The sequence below is a fragment of the Leucoraja erinacea genome, chromosome 9, assembly GCF_028641065.1.
Source record: "Leucoraja erinacea ecotype New England chromosome 9, Leri_hhj_1, whole genome shotgun sequence".
Classification (NCBI taxonomy): domain Eukaryota; kingdom Metazoa; phylum Chordata; class Chondrichthyes; order Rajiformes; family Rajidae; genus Leucoraja; species Leucoraja erinaceus.
In genome coordinates, this window is record NC_073385.1 from 56660820 (window position 1) to 56678895 (window position 18076).

At 41.1% G+C, this 18076-nt stretch overlaps 1 protein-coding gene across 3 annotated transcripts in view; it reads right to left on the reverse strand.

Annotated features, from left to right (window-relative positions):
* Positions 1 to 435: 435 nt before the first annotated feature.
* Positions 436 to 18076, reverse strand: part of LOC129700408 (phosphofurin acidic cluster sorting protein 2-like) — a 225741-nt gene continuing 208100 nt past the window's right edge. For 2 of the 3 annotated variants that reach the window (XM_055640861.1, XM_055640860.1), the window contains 7 exons: positions 15871 to 15979; positions 7403 to 7445; positions 6695 to 6737; positions 6383 to 6515; positions 4344 to 4573; positions 3211 to 3324; positions 436 to 1398 (listed from right to left, as the gene is read on the reverse strand). In XM_055640861.1, the coding sequence (XP_055496836.1) occupies positions 1280 to 1398; positions 3211 to 3324; positions 4344 to 4573; positions 6383 to 6515; positions 6695 to 6737; positions 7403 to 7445; positions 15871 to 15979 (791 nt within the window). In that variant the 3' untranslated portion in view covers positions 436 to 1279. Of the gene's footprint in view, positions 1399 to 3210; positions 3325 to 4343; positions 4574 to 6382; positions 6516 to 6694; positions 6738 to 7402; positions 7446 to 11225; positions 11268 to 15870; positions 15980 to 18076 lie in introns of all 3 variants that reach the window. The other variant, XM_055640862.1, reaches the window with a different exon arrangement.

The following is an 18076-nucleotide window of genomic DNA, read 5'->3' on the forward strand; positions in this document are numbered from 1 at the left end:
TCATTATTTTCAATGTGAAGGGAATTAATGCAAACATGGTTTATTTTCAGATGGGCTACAAGCCTAACTGAGTCACATTATTTTAGAGTGGTTGTGCCGATACAACATATAAGGGGGAGAGGGATGGGGAGAGATTCATTACTTAAGCGCAAGTATCCTTTGGTGCCTACAGTGTCAGATTCTGCATCGTCACTGCACCAGTCTATATAAAACTGTACAACATAAATTATTAGTGTCAAAAAAAAAATCAATCTACGCTCCTTCAAGAGGCTATACTGTTTCAGGAAACCCATTCAAATCCATACAAATTATGCCATAAATATTAAAGCTTATACCAACAAACTGTTATATACATTGCAAATTATAAGCAAGACCACAAGGAAAAACAGGCATCCTTCCTCTTCAATGATGGGTATACTCAAATTAAGCAGTGAAAGCTCACAAAAGCTATGCCATAGCCTCACTAAAATGTGGTGTGACAGATATGTAGCAGCTGGTAGATGTCACCTGCGCAAACCTACCCCACTTGCTGGCGCTGGAAGGTGAGAAAAGCATCTAGTGGGACTATATGCAGCCCCACAGCCGTGTGACTGCCCCTTTTTTAGCTGCTCTGGCAATGAGTATCTTTAAGCCTACACTTTGCATTGCATGGCAGCTGAAAGCCTCACTTCAGAAGCATAAATAAAACTAAACAAAATAACAAGTGGTAATTATTCTCAGACTTCACACTTTGGGTCTCTCTGTGAAATGGTTCCAACTGAAATGGTTTGTGGGCTCCTGGCAAGGAATAACTTAACTCATGATTCAGAAAGTACTTCCGGGGGGAAAGATACACTGCCTGTATTCCAAAAACTACAACTATAGTTTAATGCAGAAACATCCAACTAAAGTCAGCTTTTTACAATTAATCTTTGCTCTGCATGGATTATGCCATGTCGTGAACAGGTTTGTCATCCATCCTTCAACTTTCAGGTTTCAGCCCTAGATATTGAGAGCCAAACAAACTCATAGGTAATAGCCACAAACACACGTGGTGGGTACCAAGTGCCATCTTCCCCTTGTCACAGAGAACCAGTGCTTCAGAAGCTCTCACCACCGTCAGGCAAGGCTTGGAATGATTTTTACATTATTCCTTGCCTTGGATCATCTTTTTTAAAACATTAAAGTTAATCGATGCAAAGCTTTAAAACTGCACACAAGCAGCGGATGCTTGCAGCTTGCAAAGGGCTCTTGGCATTGGGCAGCTGCTGGTTTTTCAGTCCAGTACAGCTGAGAAAGTTTAATAAGCAGATTTCAAATGGGTGAAAATGCCGATTGGGAAATACTTCACGTGGGAAGACCACTGAGCTGCCAGCTGGAAAAACTTCACATCATTCCATTCCACGCCATCAATCGTTACTGGAAGAGAAGCAGAGGAAGAGTGAGCACATTGGCAAAGTTAAGTATCCATTTTCCACTTTAAAAATACTTGGATGAGATTTTAGTGTGCAGATATGCATGATCTGGCATGGCATATTACAAAAAAACAGGGTGAAGAGGAGCAGAATGGGCCTAACTCTTCCAAAGAGCTGCTTGGGCACAATGGGACGCATGGCCTTTGCCTGTGTTGCAGAAATTCACGATGACTCATTTTTTGTTTTTATCTGCTGAGAAAGTAAACCAAGATTTTCCGTGCCAATTCTGAATATTTTAAGCAAGCTTCCTATGTGTACTAATTCGACGTGCTTTGAACAGACAATTATAAGCAACATCCGATATTGAGGATAGACACACAAAGTGTGAGTAATTCAGCGGGTCAGACAGCATCTCTGGAAAAAAGGAATAGGAATAAGAAAAAGGAACACCCATTCCTTTTCTCCAGAGATGCGTCCGTCCCACTGAGTTACTCCAGCTTTTTGTATCTATCTTCGGTTTAAACCAGCATCTGTAGTTCCTTCCTAAATAAAATATTGAGGATTGGACTATGCCAATCACTTCCACCTACATCCCTTCCTCTGCGCTTTACATTTCACTCCTTGACCAACCATCCTTTTGTCTCTATTTCACCTTTCCCACTTACTCGGATAGCAGTCTATCCTCGTCCCAATCCAGAGGTGCAAGTACAAAATTCAGATTGCTAGTTGTAGTGCGTATTGGGTGTATGAACTGTCAGAAAGCTTTTCTCTAAGTAAACATTAACAAAACCATTCGAGTGGGCATAAGCAATCCCATTTTGTCCAACTATAACAATGGAAAGAAACTTAACTGGCTGTCATCACATTGATACTCATGTGACTGCAACATTTCTTAAATGTCAAAGACTACACTTCAAAAGTGCACGGTGCAAAGAACAAATGACTACAACGAGCTTTGAGATGCACTAGGTGCAACATAGTTCCTTTTTCTGCAGATCCATCTGTAAGATCACAGCCAAACCGTGCGCCTAACCATGTGGAGGAAAGAACTGCAGATGCTGGATTAAACCAAAGATAGACACAAAATGCTGGAGCAACTCAGCGGGATAGGGAGAATCTCTGGAGAGAAGGAATGGGTGATGTTTCTGGTCGAGGCCCTTCTTCAGACTGATGTCAGGGGAGAGAGATACATGGATAAGTGTAGTAAGGTGTGAAAACAAGACAAAGGGAATGGCAATCAAGGAAATGTAGAATAGATCTTTATTAGCTGGGAGAAGGTAACAACAAAGCAAACAGATAAAATGTAGTCGGAGACAGTAAGACTGGTCGGAGAACTTAGAAGGGGGATAGAAGGGGATGGAGAGTAAGGGTTACTTGAAGTTAGAGAAGTCAATGTTCATACCACTGCCCAAGTGAAATATGAGGTGCTGTTCCTCCAATTTGTGCTGGGCATCACTCTGACAATGGAGAAGGCCCAGGACAGAAAGGTCAGTGTGGGAATAAGAGGGAGAGTTAAAGTGTTTAGCAACCAGGAGATCAGGTAGGTTTAGGCGGACTGAGCAGAGGTATTCAGGAAAAAGATCAGCGAGCCAATGCTAGGTCTCGCCGACGTATAGGAGTCCACACCTGGAACAGCGGATACGGTAGATGAGGTTGGAGGAGGTGCAAGTGAACCTCTGCCTCACCTGAAAAAACAGTCGGGGTCCTTGGACGGAGTCGTGGGGGGTGGTATAGGCACAGGTGTGCACCTAACCATAGCAGACTTACACGGAGACATTGTTACCGGACAAATAAGCCCAATTCTTTCCCTTCATACCTCGCAGCATGGTCTGCTGCTGTTTTGCAGTGCAAATTAACCGGCTGATGCCTTCAATCACTTGGCTCTTCGATTCCAATTCTTTGTCTTTTGTTTTCTTAGGCAAAAACATCACTGTAAGAAAGATAGTTGTTTCATACATAAACATGAGGTATTAAAATACTGTGCACAGCAGTTAATTGCACTCCAATGTGACACAATAATCAACTTCAAAATATAATCGGGGACGCAAACACGTTGCAAGGCAAAGCACGGGACTTGGAAATGGCTTTCCCGGAAATGTATATCTCCCATTATTATTAATAACTGAAGAGCAGTGCCATAATTTAGATGATTTTACCACAAGAGTAAACATGGGCTATGTCCTTTAAGTAAGTAAGTAAACGCCGCTCCAGTCCGATGGTAGGCCGCAAGGAGGGGGCGAAGAAGCAGCTCGGAGGGAAGCCGCCTCTCCGACCAGGTAGGGACTAGGAAATAAAGTTTCCCCCTTCCCCTCCCCTCCCCTCTCACCCACCACACAAAAGACCTCCAACTAATATTTTGTTTTTTAACAGGACTCAAATTAAAGGACCGGCTGCACTAAAGGTAGGTAAATGTTAGCAACCAAACCTTGTGTATGCCTCATTATCCAGTGGCAATGTTACAGATAATTAAACAATATAATTAAAACAATAGAATCCTAAGATTTGATCAACCTGAAGCATTACACAGTTCTTTATCAGCAGGTCAGGCAGCATCCATGAAGTTCCTCCAGGGTGGCATGATGGCACAGCTGGTAGAGCAGCGGCCTCAGCGCCAGAGACCCAGATACAATCCTAATTTTGGGTGCTGTTTGTGTGGAGTTTGCACGTTCTCCGTGACCACATGAGGGTTTCCTCCGGGTGCTCCGTTTTACTCTGGGTTTGTAGGTTAATTGTCATCTGTAAATTACCCTGAGTGTGACAGGATTGGGAAAGTAGGATAACATAGATCTAATATGAATGGGTGATCAATGATCAGCATGGAATCGGTGGGCCGAAGGGAAGGGCTGCTTCTCTAAACTAAATTAATTTTCCTTTTTGATTTTAGACTTCCAGCAACTGCAGTTCTTTGATTTATAAACAAGTAGAATCCTGCTCTCTGTAGTCTCTTACCCTTTTTGTTCTTCTCCTTTGTCACCACTGTCATGGACATAGTGGGCAGGGTTGTAATTTCCCCACCATTGGGCAGCCTGCTGACCTGGAGCGAGCGGAAGGTGCACTTCAGTGTGTTCTTGGCTGTGGCATCTTTCTTCTCTGGATCCTTCTTCTTGTCGGCCAGTTGTGCAATCCAATAGTCGACCTGCAGTCCCATCAGTTCTCCACCGTGACCAAGGCTCTGTGAACTGACACGAGACAAGCAGGGTGAAGTTACTTAACCTGCCAAACACTTCACATTAGCGCTCATCAATGGCCCATCACTTTTTAACAAGATAGCAAACGGAACCATCGAGCAAACCCCGTGCAGTAACATGCAATACATATGATCCACGTGAAGATGCAATAAATTCATGGCAGGTCCATTTATCCGTGACACCACCACAGCATTAACCTTTGATCTCTGCTGGAACGATGGATGGGGCTGGGGAAAAAAATGTGATAACACAAATGCTACCAGCCACATTGGTACAGGCCTATGGAAGCGGAAGGTGCACTTCAGTGTGTTCTTGGCTGTGGCACCCTTTCTTCTCTGGTTACTTCTGATTACTTTAGCTTTACTTGCAGAGCAGAGATGGATTAGGGTAAATAATTAAAAAATGGAGAGCAAAACAAAATACCAGGTTGAACAGACCACTGCCACCGACAGGACGCCTTCGGTCACCATGGAGCTCCCTCTCCTCTCACCATCCGTCGCTTCTTAGGTATGTTGGCGACTCTGGGGGAGGAGGGGAGGGTGGAGAAAGAGGCCGACTGGACAGAGCAATGGGAGAAGCAGGCGGTGGTGGTTGAGCCGACAGCAAGAAACAGCAGCATGTGAGAGGGACTCGCTGATGCACCTTGTGAGTCGGGAGTGAGGTCGTAGCCAGGGCTCTAAACGGCTGGGGAGGTGGTGGGAGCCAGGGATGGGTCGGCAGGTCATTCTATTCACATTCAGTTGACAACGCCATCTGTGGCCACTCAGGGTATTTCAACTGAGCGCTTGTAATTTTTGGTCCGGATTACCCGGCGGGGGGGGGGGGGGGGGGGGGGGGGGGGGGAGATGACGCCTTCAGTTGCCGGAGAGTCGGTGCTCAACCTGTGCTAAAATGTTTTTATTGTTGCCATCCAACTAAGATAGACGTTAAAAATAAATAGTATGCCAATTTGAAGTTGAGCCAATATAGTCCAATCCTTTAATAAAATAAGTAGTGTCACATTGCATCTTGGCCAAGTCGCATAGGCCATGTTAGCCTAAACAGGTTAGACTCCAAGAACGTTGTTTAATTAGATAAAATTGAGCTGAACACCATAGTGACAGTGTCACTGGATGCGACATTGTCAAAGGAGTCATCCTGCAGATCAAATCTGAACCTCCAACTTCCATCTCAGATGTAAAAAATCCTGAGGCTTAAGGAATGCTAACCAAAACACGTCACGTCAGGGGTCCTGACGTCACCTATCCATTTTCTCCAGAAATACTGCCTGACCAGCTGAGTTACTCCAGCATTTTGTGTCTATCTTCACTAGAACATAAAGTCTGTTTCTATCTTCACAGTTGCTGCCTGACCTGCTGAACACAGCTAGCATTCTGCTCTCACTTCAAAGACCTCATGAATTTATTTAGAACGAGATCAGTATATTGTTCCCAGTGTTCTGATCAATATTCATCCCTCGCCTCTAATCAAGACGATCTGATTATTATAACAGTGCTACCCAGGGGCAGCTGTTGTGTACAAATTGCCTGCTGTCTTTTCTATGTTACAATAGTGACTACATTCCAGAAGTGCTTAATTGCCTGTAAAAGATGCCAAGTCAGAACAAGGTTGTGAAATGCACTATATTTAGTACTAATCTCTTTTTCAAAGGCAATCAATGCCAGCCGAAATCGTTGGCGTGAAACCAATTCTTACTGAGTGAATGAACAGCAAGTTCGGTTGTGCAAAAAAAAAACAAAAAAAAAAAAAATCAGCCTGAGGAAATACTTTAAACTGCACAAGTCCATGTCCAATACTTACCTTGAATACAGTCCACTTCCCACGGAGGGTGAGGAGGGTGGGGTAGGGGAGGCTTCTTTCATTGCTGGAGATAGCGCCGGGGGTGTGGAGGACAAGACACTGGAACCTGAAGTGGCAGCATCATCTGAATCACCTGCAGATAACATCAATTCTTTTACAGGACTGTAACAACTGCTTGACACCTGCTTTAAGGGATTACCGTAAATTGGTATTCCATCAAATCCCATTAAGCACAGGTTTAAAATCATATTACACATATTTTTTTTTTTAGTTGATTGTAATCCATTTGGGCTTTCTGAAGAAATTACAAACCTGAGGTGGCTGAAGACTGCTCCACAATCCCAACTTTCACAACCTGCAAGCAAAAATATTACACATTCAGTTCAATGTATTAAAAGCACACAAAGCAGCCAGGATCAAGAGTCTCCTCATTTCAATGCACCTCATTTAGGTTTACTCATCTGGAATCCGTATTTACATTCGCCCAGTAACATTTATGAAGAGACTATCTTGTGCATGACGTGAACAGTGAAGAGACCACTACATTAATTATATATGACTTTCTCTGCCTTGCAGAATGGAGAGTACTTCTGCTTTGTTCCAAGATTTTACAGACCATTTATATTCCACCTGATAACTCAAAACATACTTTTTCTATTGAAGGAAACCATAAAAAAAGTCACAAATGTTAATTGCTGAAATGCTCCCTGAATACACCTTCTCCCAAGTCAGGCAAATGTCTAAACATTCCCTCCAAGGTACCTGTACATCTTCACTATACCCTCCTACCAACAGCGCCCTCCATAAGATTTGTGCTCCCAATATTTCCTCTTTTGACACTCATCTGCACACTTCCATCATATTGGAAACAAAGTGGGAAAAAGATGATGACAAAATTGGAAGGGAGGGATGACTTGATTTGCTTTTTGAGGAATGGTGATAAGGGAAAAGTGGATGTACGAGCCTGAAAAAACACAAAGACAATTGTGAAACATTAAAAGACAAAATTAGATCACTTACTCCAATAAAGGGAATGAATTTCTGGCAAGAGTCTTCATCAGGGCTAAGAATAAAAAAAAGAAATAGATTAAATCTAATCCAGAAATGTATGCTTAAGAATGAGTGGGAAATGATGCAAATCTGCACATGCAGTAACAAGTCAGCTTCATCTAATATTCTCGATTGAATTTGCATTAATGCGCAGTAGCATCATTCTTTGAATCAGCTGCAAAGGTTTGTGTCGAGCTATTGGGAGAGTCATATAGTGTGGCATCAGGCACATACCACTCCAGGCAACATTATCTCATCTATTGTAACATGAAAATGTTTCAGAAAATCGTGGCTCTACAGAGTATATTAACTACGACGGCATTAGGGACAAACTAGTTTCAGAGTAGGACTTGAGAAGCTATTTTTCCTTTCACAGCAGGAAAGGTTCAGAAGCGATTTGATAGAAGTGTTGAAAATTATGTTGGGATGTGGTAAACATGGAAAATACTTTACAGTGGCAGAAGAGTGAGCAACTAAGGGTAAAAGGACCACAGGGGATACAAGTGTAATTCTTTCTTTCTTCACATAATTATTACACTCTGGAAGGCACTGCCCTAATGCATGGTGGGAGCCAATTACACAGCAACATTCAAAAGGAAATCGATGAACGACTGAAAGGAAAATCTTTAGAGCTATGGGGAAAACAGCAGGTTGCTTGCTCCACCAAATTAGCAGAGGCAGGATTGGCCAAATGGCGTACTTCTTTGGTGTACGTTTAATTTCAGAAAGTTAATTTGTTTTCCAGCCAGCTATTTAACTTCCCAGAAAAAAAAATAATTTCCAAGTCAATATTCTTAAAAGCATGGAAATTCATTAAAAAACTAACCCTTTAAGACTTAAACTAAGCAATCTGACAAGAGCCATGTGCTGGTCCACAAGGATGGATGTACAATCTCTCCTGCAAATCTCAGTATATAAATAACATGTCCATTAAAGGAGGGGATTTGGGGGTTAAATAGAGCATTTATTTCAGCTCGGGCAGTAAATATAGCGATGAATTTTGCAAACAATAATGTTCCAGGTTACAAGGTCACTCATGGACAGAGATAAATATGCCAATTATGAGACATGAAACCTAGGGCAGATACTTGGACAAATATTTGGAACATTACAAGACACAGGAGGTATTGTGTGAGTACAGGAATATGATAGGATACAGAAATCTTCAGGGAAAACTTGAAACTTGACAGGACACAGGAATTCCTTGAGTACTGGGACTGAAATAGAGCCAAAACCCTTGGTTCATCAGGCATCTCTTTATTGGTGGGGTATTGACAATGAAGAGGTAGAGCAAATAAGACCCCTCTTGGAGCATGGCTCCTTAACACTGGTAAGAAGAGCTACATTCTCAGTGTAATGAATGTTTCTAACACATGATTTGATTCTCACTAAAGTTCCTATTAATTACTGAAGTTTATTAACTGCCAGATTCCTTAAAATTTGATGCTGAACAGACAAATAGCATCTGCCACAATGAAGCAAGAACCATGAAAATGCCATTAGAATTTTTCAAGTCTTATAGGTCCAAGTTTCCATATCATTTTAAGAATGTTAAAAAACATGCCAAGAACTTTAGGCCACGCCAGTCCAGTCCTTTGAAACTGATGAACTGAGGTCCAGCCTGTAGGTTCAGTTGCCTGGATTAGTAGTGCCCGTATTTAACCACACCATTTGAGGTGGAGCATTTGCCCCATGATGAGATCTAATAGATTTATCATTAAACACTTGTGGAACATTGGCCCATTTTAGTAGGAATTGCCTACTCTTGCATTCAGTGGAATACATAGCATGAAATTACTTGTAGAAATTATAGGAAACATATTGGAGCAGCATGCATAGTAATCGCCTGCATTATCCCACGGACCACGTGGGAGCCAGAGGACACGCTGCCGGGAAGAAAGGAGGTTGTGGAACCGCCGTGAGGGAGGGAGAGGGGGAGGGGTGGAGAACAAAAGAGGACCCGGAGTGGGGGGGATGGCCGTGAGGGGATGGGGAGGGGGAGGTGGAAGGGGGAGTAAAACAGAGGAGGACCTTGCATGGGATGCTTTGTAACTTTCTAAGTGCCCTTTACGTGGCAACTATTTGCATACCTTGGGTATGTAAGCAAAGAATTTCACTGTGACTTGTCACCTGTGACAATAAAGTATTCAATTCAATTCAATTTACTGTAGTGTCAGATGACTGTGAACCTGGGACACACCAGCATACAGTCACAGCTATTCCTGCTACAGGCTGTTCAGGAGAAGACTCGCACACTTTCATGCCTGTACTGCAGTTACCAGGAGGGATGTCAGCACACTCCAAAAGCTTGATTAACACACATTCAAATCACAAGCATCTTTAGTTCAAAAGGCAGGCCAAGAGGCTATCGACTAGCTCGCGAATAAACAGGGGTAAGAGAAGTAGCAGCAAAAAGAAGGCATACATTATTTTTTAAGCCAGTCTTTTCCTTTCACTACATTAACAAGGAAGTAATGTGTGCACAAATAGCTTGGAAAATAACTTGAGGAAAGCAGAGAGAGACAGAGATAGTATGATTTAATTATAGTTGAATGGCAAGAAATGAGTCCAGTTTTGAGACTATCCTAAAGTACACCAGGAAGTGGCCAACGTGCCTCATCATGAGGAAATCACGAACAGAAAGAATTGTTTCAGCATCGTACCCTTTGTCACACAATCAGTGCAAAGGGTCAGTGGGGAGTCAAATAGAGCACCAAATCCATCAATTGTGGGGACTACTAAAATTTGACGTGTTGATATTTTTAAAAAAGGTGGAAAGAATAATTCAAAGAAAAACACAAATTCTCATTGCTGAGAAAGGCTAGAGAGCATCTTCAATAAAATGTCTGTTATTCCCAGGAGATATTACTGTTGGTATTTATATTCAGCAGCACATCCCAGCGCTATGATCATTATGGCCAAGAACAACAGCACAAGCCATTCTTTCAGCATTTCCTTTCCTGTTGCTTCCTGATCAACTGCGTATGTAGCCATTCACACACGGTTGCAGGTTCAAAATCTTGGCGCTCCATACCCATCATTGGGGGAGTACCCTCAATGCACCAAACTCAAGGGTAACTACTAATGGGCAATAAATGGCTTAGAGTCAGCATTATCAATATGCTGAAGATAGACACAAAACGCTGGAGTAACTCAGCGGGCCAAGCAGCATCTCTGGAGCGAAGGAATGGGCGATGTTTCTGGTCGAGACCCTTCTTCAGACTTCAGACCAAGTTTGAAGAAAGGACTCAACCCGAAACGTCACCCATTCCTTCTCTCCAGAAATGCTATCTGTCCTGCTGAGTTACTCCAGCATTTTGTGTCTATCTTCGATGTAAACCAGCATCTGCAGTTCTTTCCTACACTTATCAATATGCTGAACAGGAGGGGACAGTACTGAGTTCATATTCTACGCTGTGGTGTAGAAGCATAAATCAGATTTACTGACATTCATCCGAGTAACCATTTAAACCTTTAAAGCAGCGGTGGGTAAACTAGGTGGAGTAACAGTTTCATTGGGGTAGCCCAGATAAAGAAAGGACTTTGATAGCAGTGTGATTTCTTATTTTCTGCACCAAATCAGCATTGCGTCTCTCTCCACATGTTGTCTCCATAAGAAATTCTCAAAACACCACATTTTCTCCGAAAGGTTAATGTGCCCAGCAAATAGAACACATTTTCAACTTTATATATTTTTTCGAATCGTAACAGAATCTTTGTTAATTTAAGAAGAAACAAAAAGACTGGCATTAAAGTCAAGTAAGCGTATTAAAAAAGGAAAACCCAAGCAAACACCGGTACCCTTATGTTAAAATCAAAATGAAAGCTCTTTTTCCTTTATTGAAAGCAACCACAAGAAAACAAAAATCACGTGTTATTACATGGACCAAGCTGCACTCACTAGAGGGTTGATCAGTACAAGAACTAGTCCCTGTCTTGCTGGATACTTATATTCAAGCACTGAAGACGGTCCAAGTGCACATTGCAAACAGCTCACATTTTTATTAAGTTCATTTTCGCAGAGTTAGGCAAGATCCAAGGCACGGCAAAACAGAGGAAGAGCTACCAAAAGAATGTACCAAAATTACATTCAAAACATTTATATTTTCAAATGCCCCCTCTACCTCTTGCTTTTGATTCCATTTCTGTTGCCTATTAGAAGCAGTGGCTTGTACAACAGGTTAACAATTGTATATCAAAGATAGACACAAAGTGCCATAGCAGCTCAACGGGATGGACAGCATCTCTGGCGAAAAAAGGACAGGTGCCATTTTGGGTTGGGACCCTCCTTCAGACGGTTGATCAGGACTAGATATATCTATCTGCTGAAAAAATGAGACTGATGATCTATAAACTGTATAGCATGGTCACTGCGAGATTTTAAACACACATGCCATACTGGGAGGTGGGGTGGAGGAGGGGAGGGCAACTGGATCTGTCTATATTGTCCGAAGTATATGGCTGTTGCCTTTTAACCTGGATCAAGTTCTGTCAGGCTGCCAGTGGAATAAAGTCATGCTGGACCGATGGGTGGACAAAACTAAGATATTTAAAACTCTCTGAATACAGCTAAATACATCTGATTTTTTGAACCGTCTGAAATTTTCCTTCACAAGGGCCCAAGCACCCCAACCCCCTCCCCCTCAACCTTCTAACTCATCCTTACAATTTTCCTTTTTGGTGAAGCCTTACTCTTTTGGTTTCGTTCGATATGCTCCTGTTAAGTATCCTGAAGCTTTTGATATATTGGAGGTGCAATTCAGAGCAGGTTGTAAAAATATTCAGCTCTAACAACGTGGGAGTTATTAGCGGAGACGAGCAAGTTAGCATTTTGAAGCAGCTTCAATTTCACTTTTTGATGCTTCACTTTAAGAAGCCAATGCATTATCTCTTGACATGCTTGTAATTGATTTCAGTATTAGGTATATGTGTTTGCTGCCAAGATTCTGCACAAACCAATAAATGCAGCAAACAGAACTTGTTCACTGCAGACACAGCAAAATATTAGGTAGGAAGTCCACTTTAACTTCAAGCTCCTGTTATTTTATCCCCCAGCTGTTTTGACATATCGTGCTTCAGTTACACTTAATTGACAAAACAGTTGTAAAGAACTTGTGCAACATTGCACAAGAACTGCCAATAGGAAGGGGCATTGGAATTATATAATATCACATACATGAATTTGGTGAAACTTAAATATCATAATCCCAGGTTAACATAACATGACTTCATCATCGGATTGTGAGGATGCTAGTATCACATACCTCTCTGTATAGGGGCTATTCTTGAAGAATTGACACCAGAATGGAGAGCAGACTTTTGGGAGATGTCATCATTAACAATTAGACAATCATTAACAATTTTGATTTGATTTTAGTGCTGTTTATCATTGATCAGACAAAAAAGCGTGTAATATAGTAATATTTTTTTTTGTATGTATTTTTTGTACTAGTTACAGCCTGGTTTGGGAACAGCGCTAACAGCGCTACCGAACCATCATGCAAACCAACCTCCCTTTCATTGACACCACCTACACTTCACGGTGCCTTGGCAAGGCCACCAGTATACCAAGGATTTTACTCTCTCGTCTTCCCGTCTTACATCAGGCAGGAGGAACAGAAGTGTGAAAACGCACATCTCCAGCTGTTATCTGGCAACTGAACCATCCTATCATCAACTAGAGAGTGGCCTTGACCTATCATCTACCTCACTGGAGACACTCGGATTATCTTTAATTGGACTTTACTGAACTTCATTTTGCATTAATCATTATTTCCATAATCCTTACCTGTGCACTATGGACTTGATTGTAATCAAGTATAGTCTTTCCGCTGACTGCATATTTTCACCGTGCCTCGGTACGTATTACAATAAACTAAACTGTTGTGGCTATTCATTTATTGCATATTTGGCTATATATTATCTATGGGTTATCTATTATTATCTATGTGTTATCTATATATTATCTATGTCTATCTATCAGTCTGAAGAAGGGTTTCGGCCCGAAACATTGCCTATTTCCTTCGCTCCATAGATGCTGCCTCACCCGCTGAGTTTCTCCAGCATTTTTATCTACCTTGGATTTTACCCAGCTGTTATGGTGTTGCAAGAAAGAATTTCATTGTTCCATTGTTTGTACATACGGCAATTAAACACTCTTGCACTAAGCTTAGCTGTTCAAAGGAACTGAACATAAAGAAGTGAAAGGAAAGATATGGGCTTCTCTTTATTCTTACTTGCACCCAACATCCAGAAATCGATGCCCGTGCCAACACAAGAATTAATAGCCATGTGGATGATGTTAATCTAAGTCCTTTACAATATTGATGAAAATGAAAAAAATGTATATTGGAAGTCTTAAATACAGAAAATGCTTTTAAAAAAAAAATACAGCTAACAGGTCAGTCCGCAGCTGCAGAAGAAGAAACAGAGTTAACATTTGAGGTCAAAGACCCTTTCTTCAGAACCAGGAAAGAAAAAAACTTACGTTTAAAATTGCAGATAGGTCTGAGAAGGACAGGAATTTTTTTTTTTTAAATGCATTCCAGACTTTATAAATACTTGATCATCAAGCACAGTTTAACAGCTTAACAGTCTACCCATTCATATATCGTGGATTATTGTTGTGACAGGCAGATATTTGCATATGCTCACTGGCAGTGACTGGGGAGGGGTCATTTTTGGTATCTCATTTTTCTTTTATTGTTGTTGTCTTGTTATATGTTAGCATAAGTTGTTTTTATTTATTCTTTTCGTACACTGTGTCTGTAACACATAGACAACTTTGCACTTTGTTATGTCCTGAAAACTAAATAAAAAAGATTTTGATTAAAAAAAAAAGACTCTTTCTTCAGAACCAGGAAAGAAAAAATCTTAGTTTAAAATTGCAGATAGGTCTGTGAAGGACAGGAAAAAAAAGGAATTATCTTCATTGGGGCGAGGTAAACTGGTGTTGCACCAGATTCATGGATTTATGAGGGCAGTTACATTGGAGAAACCAAACATACACTAGTTGACATTATGTGGAGAAACTGTATTCAGTCACTAAGCTGACCCTACTTTGATACTCAATCCCGCACCCACTGTGTCCAACCTGTCTGTGGTGAGGATACATAATGAAGCCCGGTGTACACTTGAGTGTAAATAATTAATTTTCTGTCTGGACATATTGCTGCTTTGGGAATCGAAACTGAATTTTCCAGCTTCGGGTAACTCACTCCCATTGTTTGCTTCAGAACGGGCCAATTCTGCCAGATGCCATCCATCTATAATATCTGCTGGGTTTTTTTTCCTCACTCCATTAATATGATCTGACCTGCTGAACAGTCCTGCTTTGCATTTCACAGCTTTTACATTCCTTTGTTTGTATTTTCTCATTTCCCTCATCTACCAGACTTCACATTTCTTTGTTAATGCTATATCTAATGGTCCTCAATAATTCATCAACCAGATTACTTAATCAACATCTTAATACCACAGCAAACTTGACCTTATCTTATGAAAGAGATTCACTTTGTCCTATCTATCGCACCATTATGTTACTGCAATTTGAAACTAATTTTCTCTCATTCCCAGTTCTGACAAAGGGTTTAAATGTGAAATGTTAACTTGATTTCACTTCCATAGCTGCTGCCTAACTCACTGAATTTTTCCAACTTTTATTTTATTATTTCATTTTATATTTCCCTTGCAAATCACTTAATAAAACCTCTCTGGTATGCTGTTGCTATGTTACTCTGGCAACTTTACACATTGTTACTCTGGCTCCTTAATAATTGGGCCTTCATAACAAGTCCCATCAACACCCTGAAGCTAAGGATTGCAATACAACAACTTGGGAGAGAGTAAATCGCCCAATATGCATCTACTTGTGAACAAAAATATTAGAGGAAAAAATTGCAACGTTAACCATTATTCTGACTTTTGAATGGTTTATTTTCTGCAAGGGTATTTCAGTGTCGAGATATTTTTATTGTTCACTACAACTGTCATGTTAGTTTACACCCACATGTACATCTAAGCCAAAGGAATGCAGATTAGCAGCTGCCGAGAACATTTGAGGTGCATGCCAAGATAAAATACTCCACCACATGTGATACAATGTAAAATGAAAAAAAAAATAACCAGTCTTGCAATGTTTGCTTTTTTATATTAATATTTCACCAAAGTAACAAAAATGCAGTGAGAGCAAAAGATCAGTTCTTGGCCAATAAAGTGCAATATTTTTATGATACAACGTAGAAGTTTTATAATATTGGCATAGATACTGGCATTTCTTCAGCTCCCATTTTGATAAAAGCCAGGAAAACTGTCCATTGCTGTCACAGCATCCTGTATTTTGAAGACCCTTAGTGCGTTGCCTCATTATAGATTGCGTAAATTCTGCAGAAAGTTTAAAAATGAAACCCATCCAAATGATATGAAAATAACAACTGTACCTTTTCTGCTTGTACGTTAGCATTGCTTCTGCTATTGGTAATTGGTGGGCAATGTTTGCACTAGAGATGTACTGGGTAACTCTAGAAACAACGTCTGGTATTTCCTGCACTGGAATTAGACACAATTAACAGGTTAGACGTGTCATTCACTCAGTTATCAAGACTGCCTTTCTCACCAAAGCCGAGGTGCATTCAGTAAACAAATTGAACCAAATAAAAAAGTAAATTAACTTTGGACAGAGATTCGCCAGACCACCTTTCAATGTCACCATGCATGTTGATGCAGTGCAAAATAAAATAGGGACATGCAATTAAAAGGAATAGTTTTCATTACAACTTGATGACAGTGGCTGTTGTAATGTAGGAAGCATGGCAATCAATTTGACCGGAGCAAGTTCCTACAACCAGCCATGAAAGGAATGAGTAGGTAATCTACTCTAGGTTTGTTGGTTGTGGGGTAAATATTAGCCATGGAACTTGAGAGAAACATTTCTGGTCTTCTACGCGTGGTGCTGCTGGATTTATTTATTTGTTTAAATCTATCCAGCTGAAACCAGGCAGAACCTCGTAAAGATAACATAGCACCTCACCCACTGTTGCACTGGAGCATCGGCCTAGACTGTTTACTCCAGAGAACCACTTGAACACACAACCAGAGTCACAAGGAGAATGTACTGCAGAGGCATAGATCAGTTGTTATTTGTTTTGATTGGCAAACTATCCCTCAATTCTTGATCTTCTTACTAGAAATACATGCCCATATTTTTTATTTGCCTTTGACAACATCTCTAAATTAACCTATAATAAGCTGAGCGCTGAGGCCTGGGCAACGAAAGCAACTCTGATGCCATGAGTGTGAGAGTGTGTGAGAGTGAGTGAGATAGTGAGTAATTTAGAAGATTGAGGGCGGATCTTATAGAAACTTACAAAGTTCTTAAGGGGTTGGACAGGCTAGATGCAGGAAGATTGCATGGGGAAGTCCAGAACAAGGGGTCACAGTTTAAGGATAAGAGGGAAGTCTTTTAGGACCGAGATGAGAAAAACATTTTTCACACAGAGAGTGGTGAATCTCTGGAATTCCCTGCCACAGAAGGTAGTTGAGGCCACTTCATTGGCTATATTTAAGAGGGAGTTAGATGTGGCCCTTGTGGCTAAAGGGATCAGGGGGTATGGAGAGAAGGCAGGTACAGGATACCGAGTTGGATGATCAGCCATGATCATATTGTATGGCGGTGCAGGCTCGAAGGGCCGAATGGCCTACTCCTGCACCTATTGTCTATGTTTCTATGTAATAGGGAGAGTGAGAGGAAATGAGAGGGAGAAGAGGTAGTGGGGGAGAGGGAGTGGGGGGAGAGGGAGTGGGGTGGGGGGAGAGGGAGTGGGGGGAGGGAGTGGGGGGGGAGGGAGTGGGAGTGGGGGGGAGGGGGAGGGAGTGGGGGAGAGAGAGGGAGAGTGGGAGTGAGAGAAGAGAGAGTGGGAGGAGAGTGAGTGACCGAGTGAATGTGTGAGCGAGTGCGAGTGTGTGCGTGAGAGAGCGTGTGCGTGAGAGAGCGAGTGCGTGAGAGCGAGTGCGTGAGAGACTGAAAGCGCAAGCAAGCACGAGCTAGCACAAGCGTTTAAGTTTAAACATTTATATTGGGTGTAGTATGTGAGTTAGAGCTTTTGAAAAAGATTTTCATAAAGTATTGAAATTTGATGGGAGATTAGGTAATCTGATGTAAAATAGTCTCATTATAGAAATACAGATATTATGTCTTAAAGTGTGACCGTCATTATCACTGAAGCTTAACAGCAAGTAATATAGATAGGCATTTCACTTAGAAATCATTAGCATAAAACCATAAGGATAGTTAAGGGATTATGAATATCAAGTAAACTTTGAAAGCCAAGAAGCAGAACAGATCATTTGATTTGTTTAAAAAGTTATGCTGAATAGTTCAAAAACTAGCTTCCATTGATTTATTGGTAACAAATTTAAACATCACATAAAATAGAAATTGACAAAATAATAAATGTTATTATTTAACATCTTCATTAAGGAAAAAGCATTATTGAAAAACGTTATTCAAAGTGCAACTAAATGCCATGACGGGAGATTTGATGCACTACATATAGGGTTGAGCAAAGATTGGTCAATTAATTTGTAGATTGATATGGCCCAACGGTAACATTCGTTATCGAATTGCAGTTATAAGTTAAATGCCAT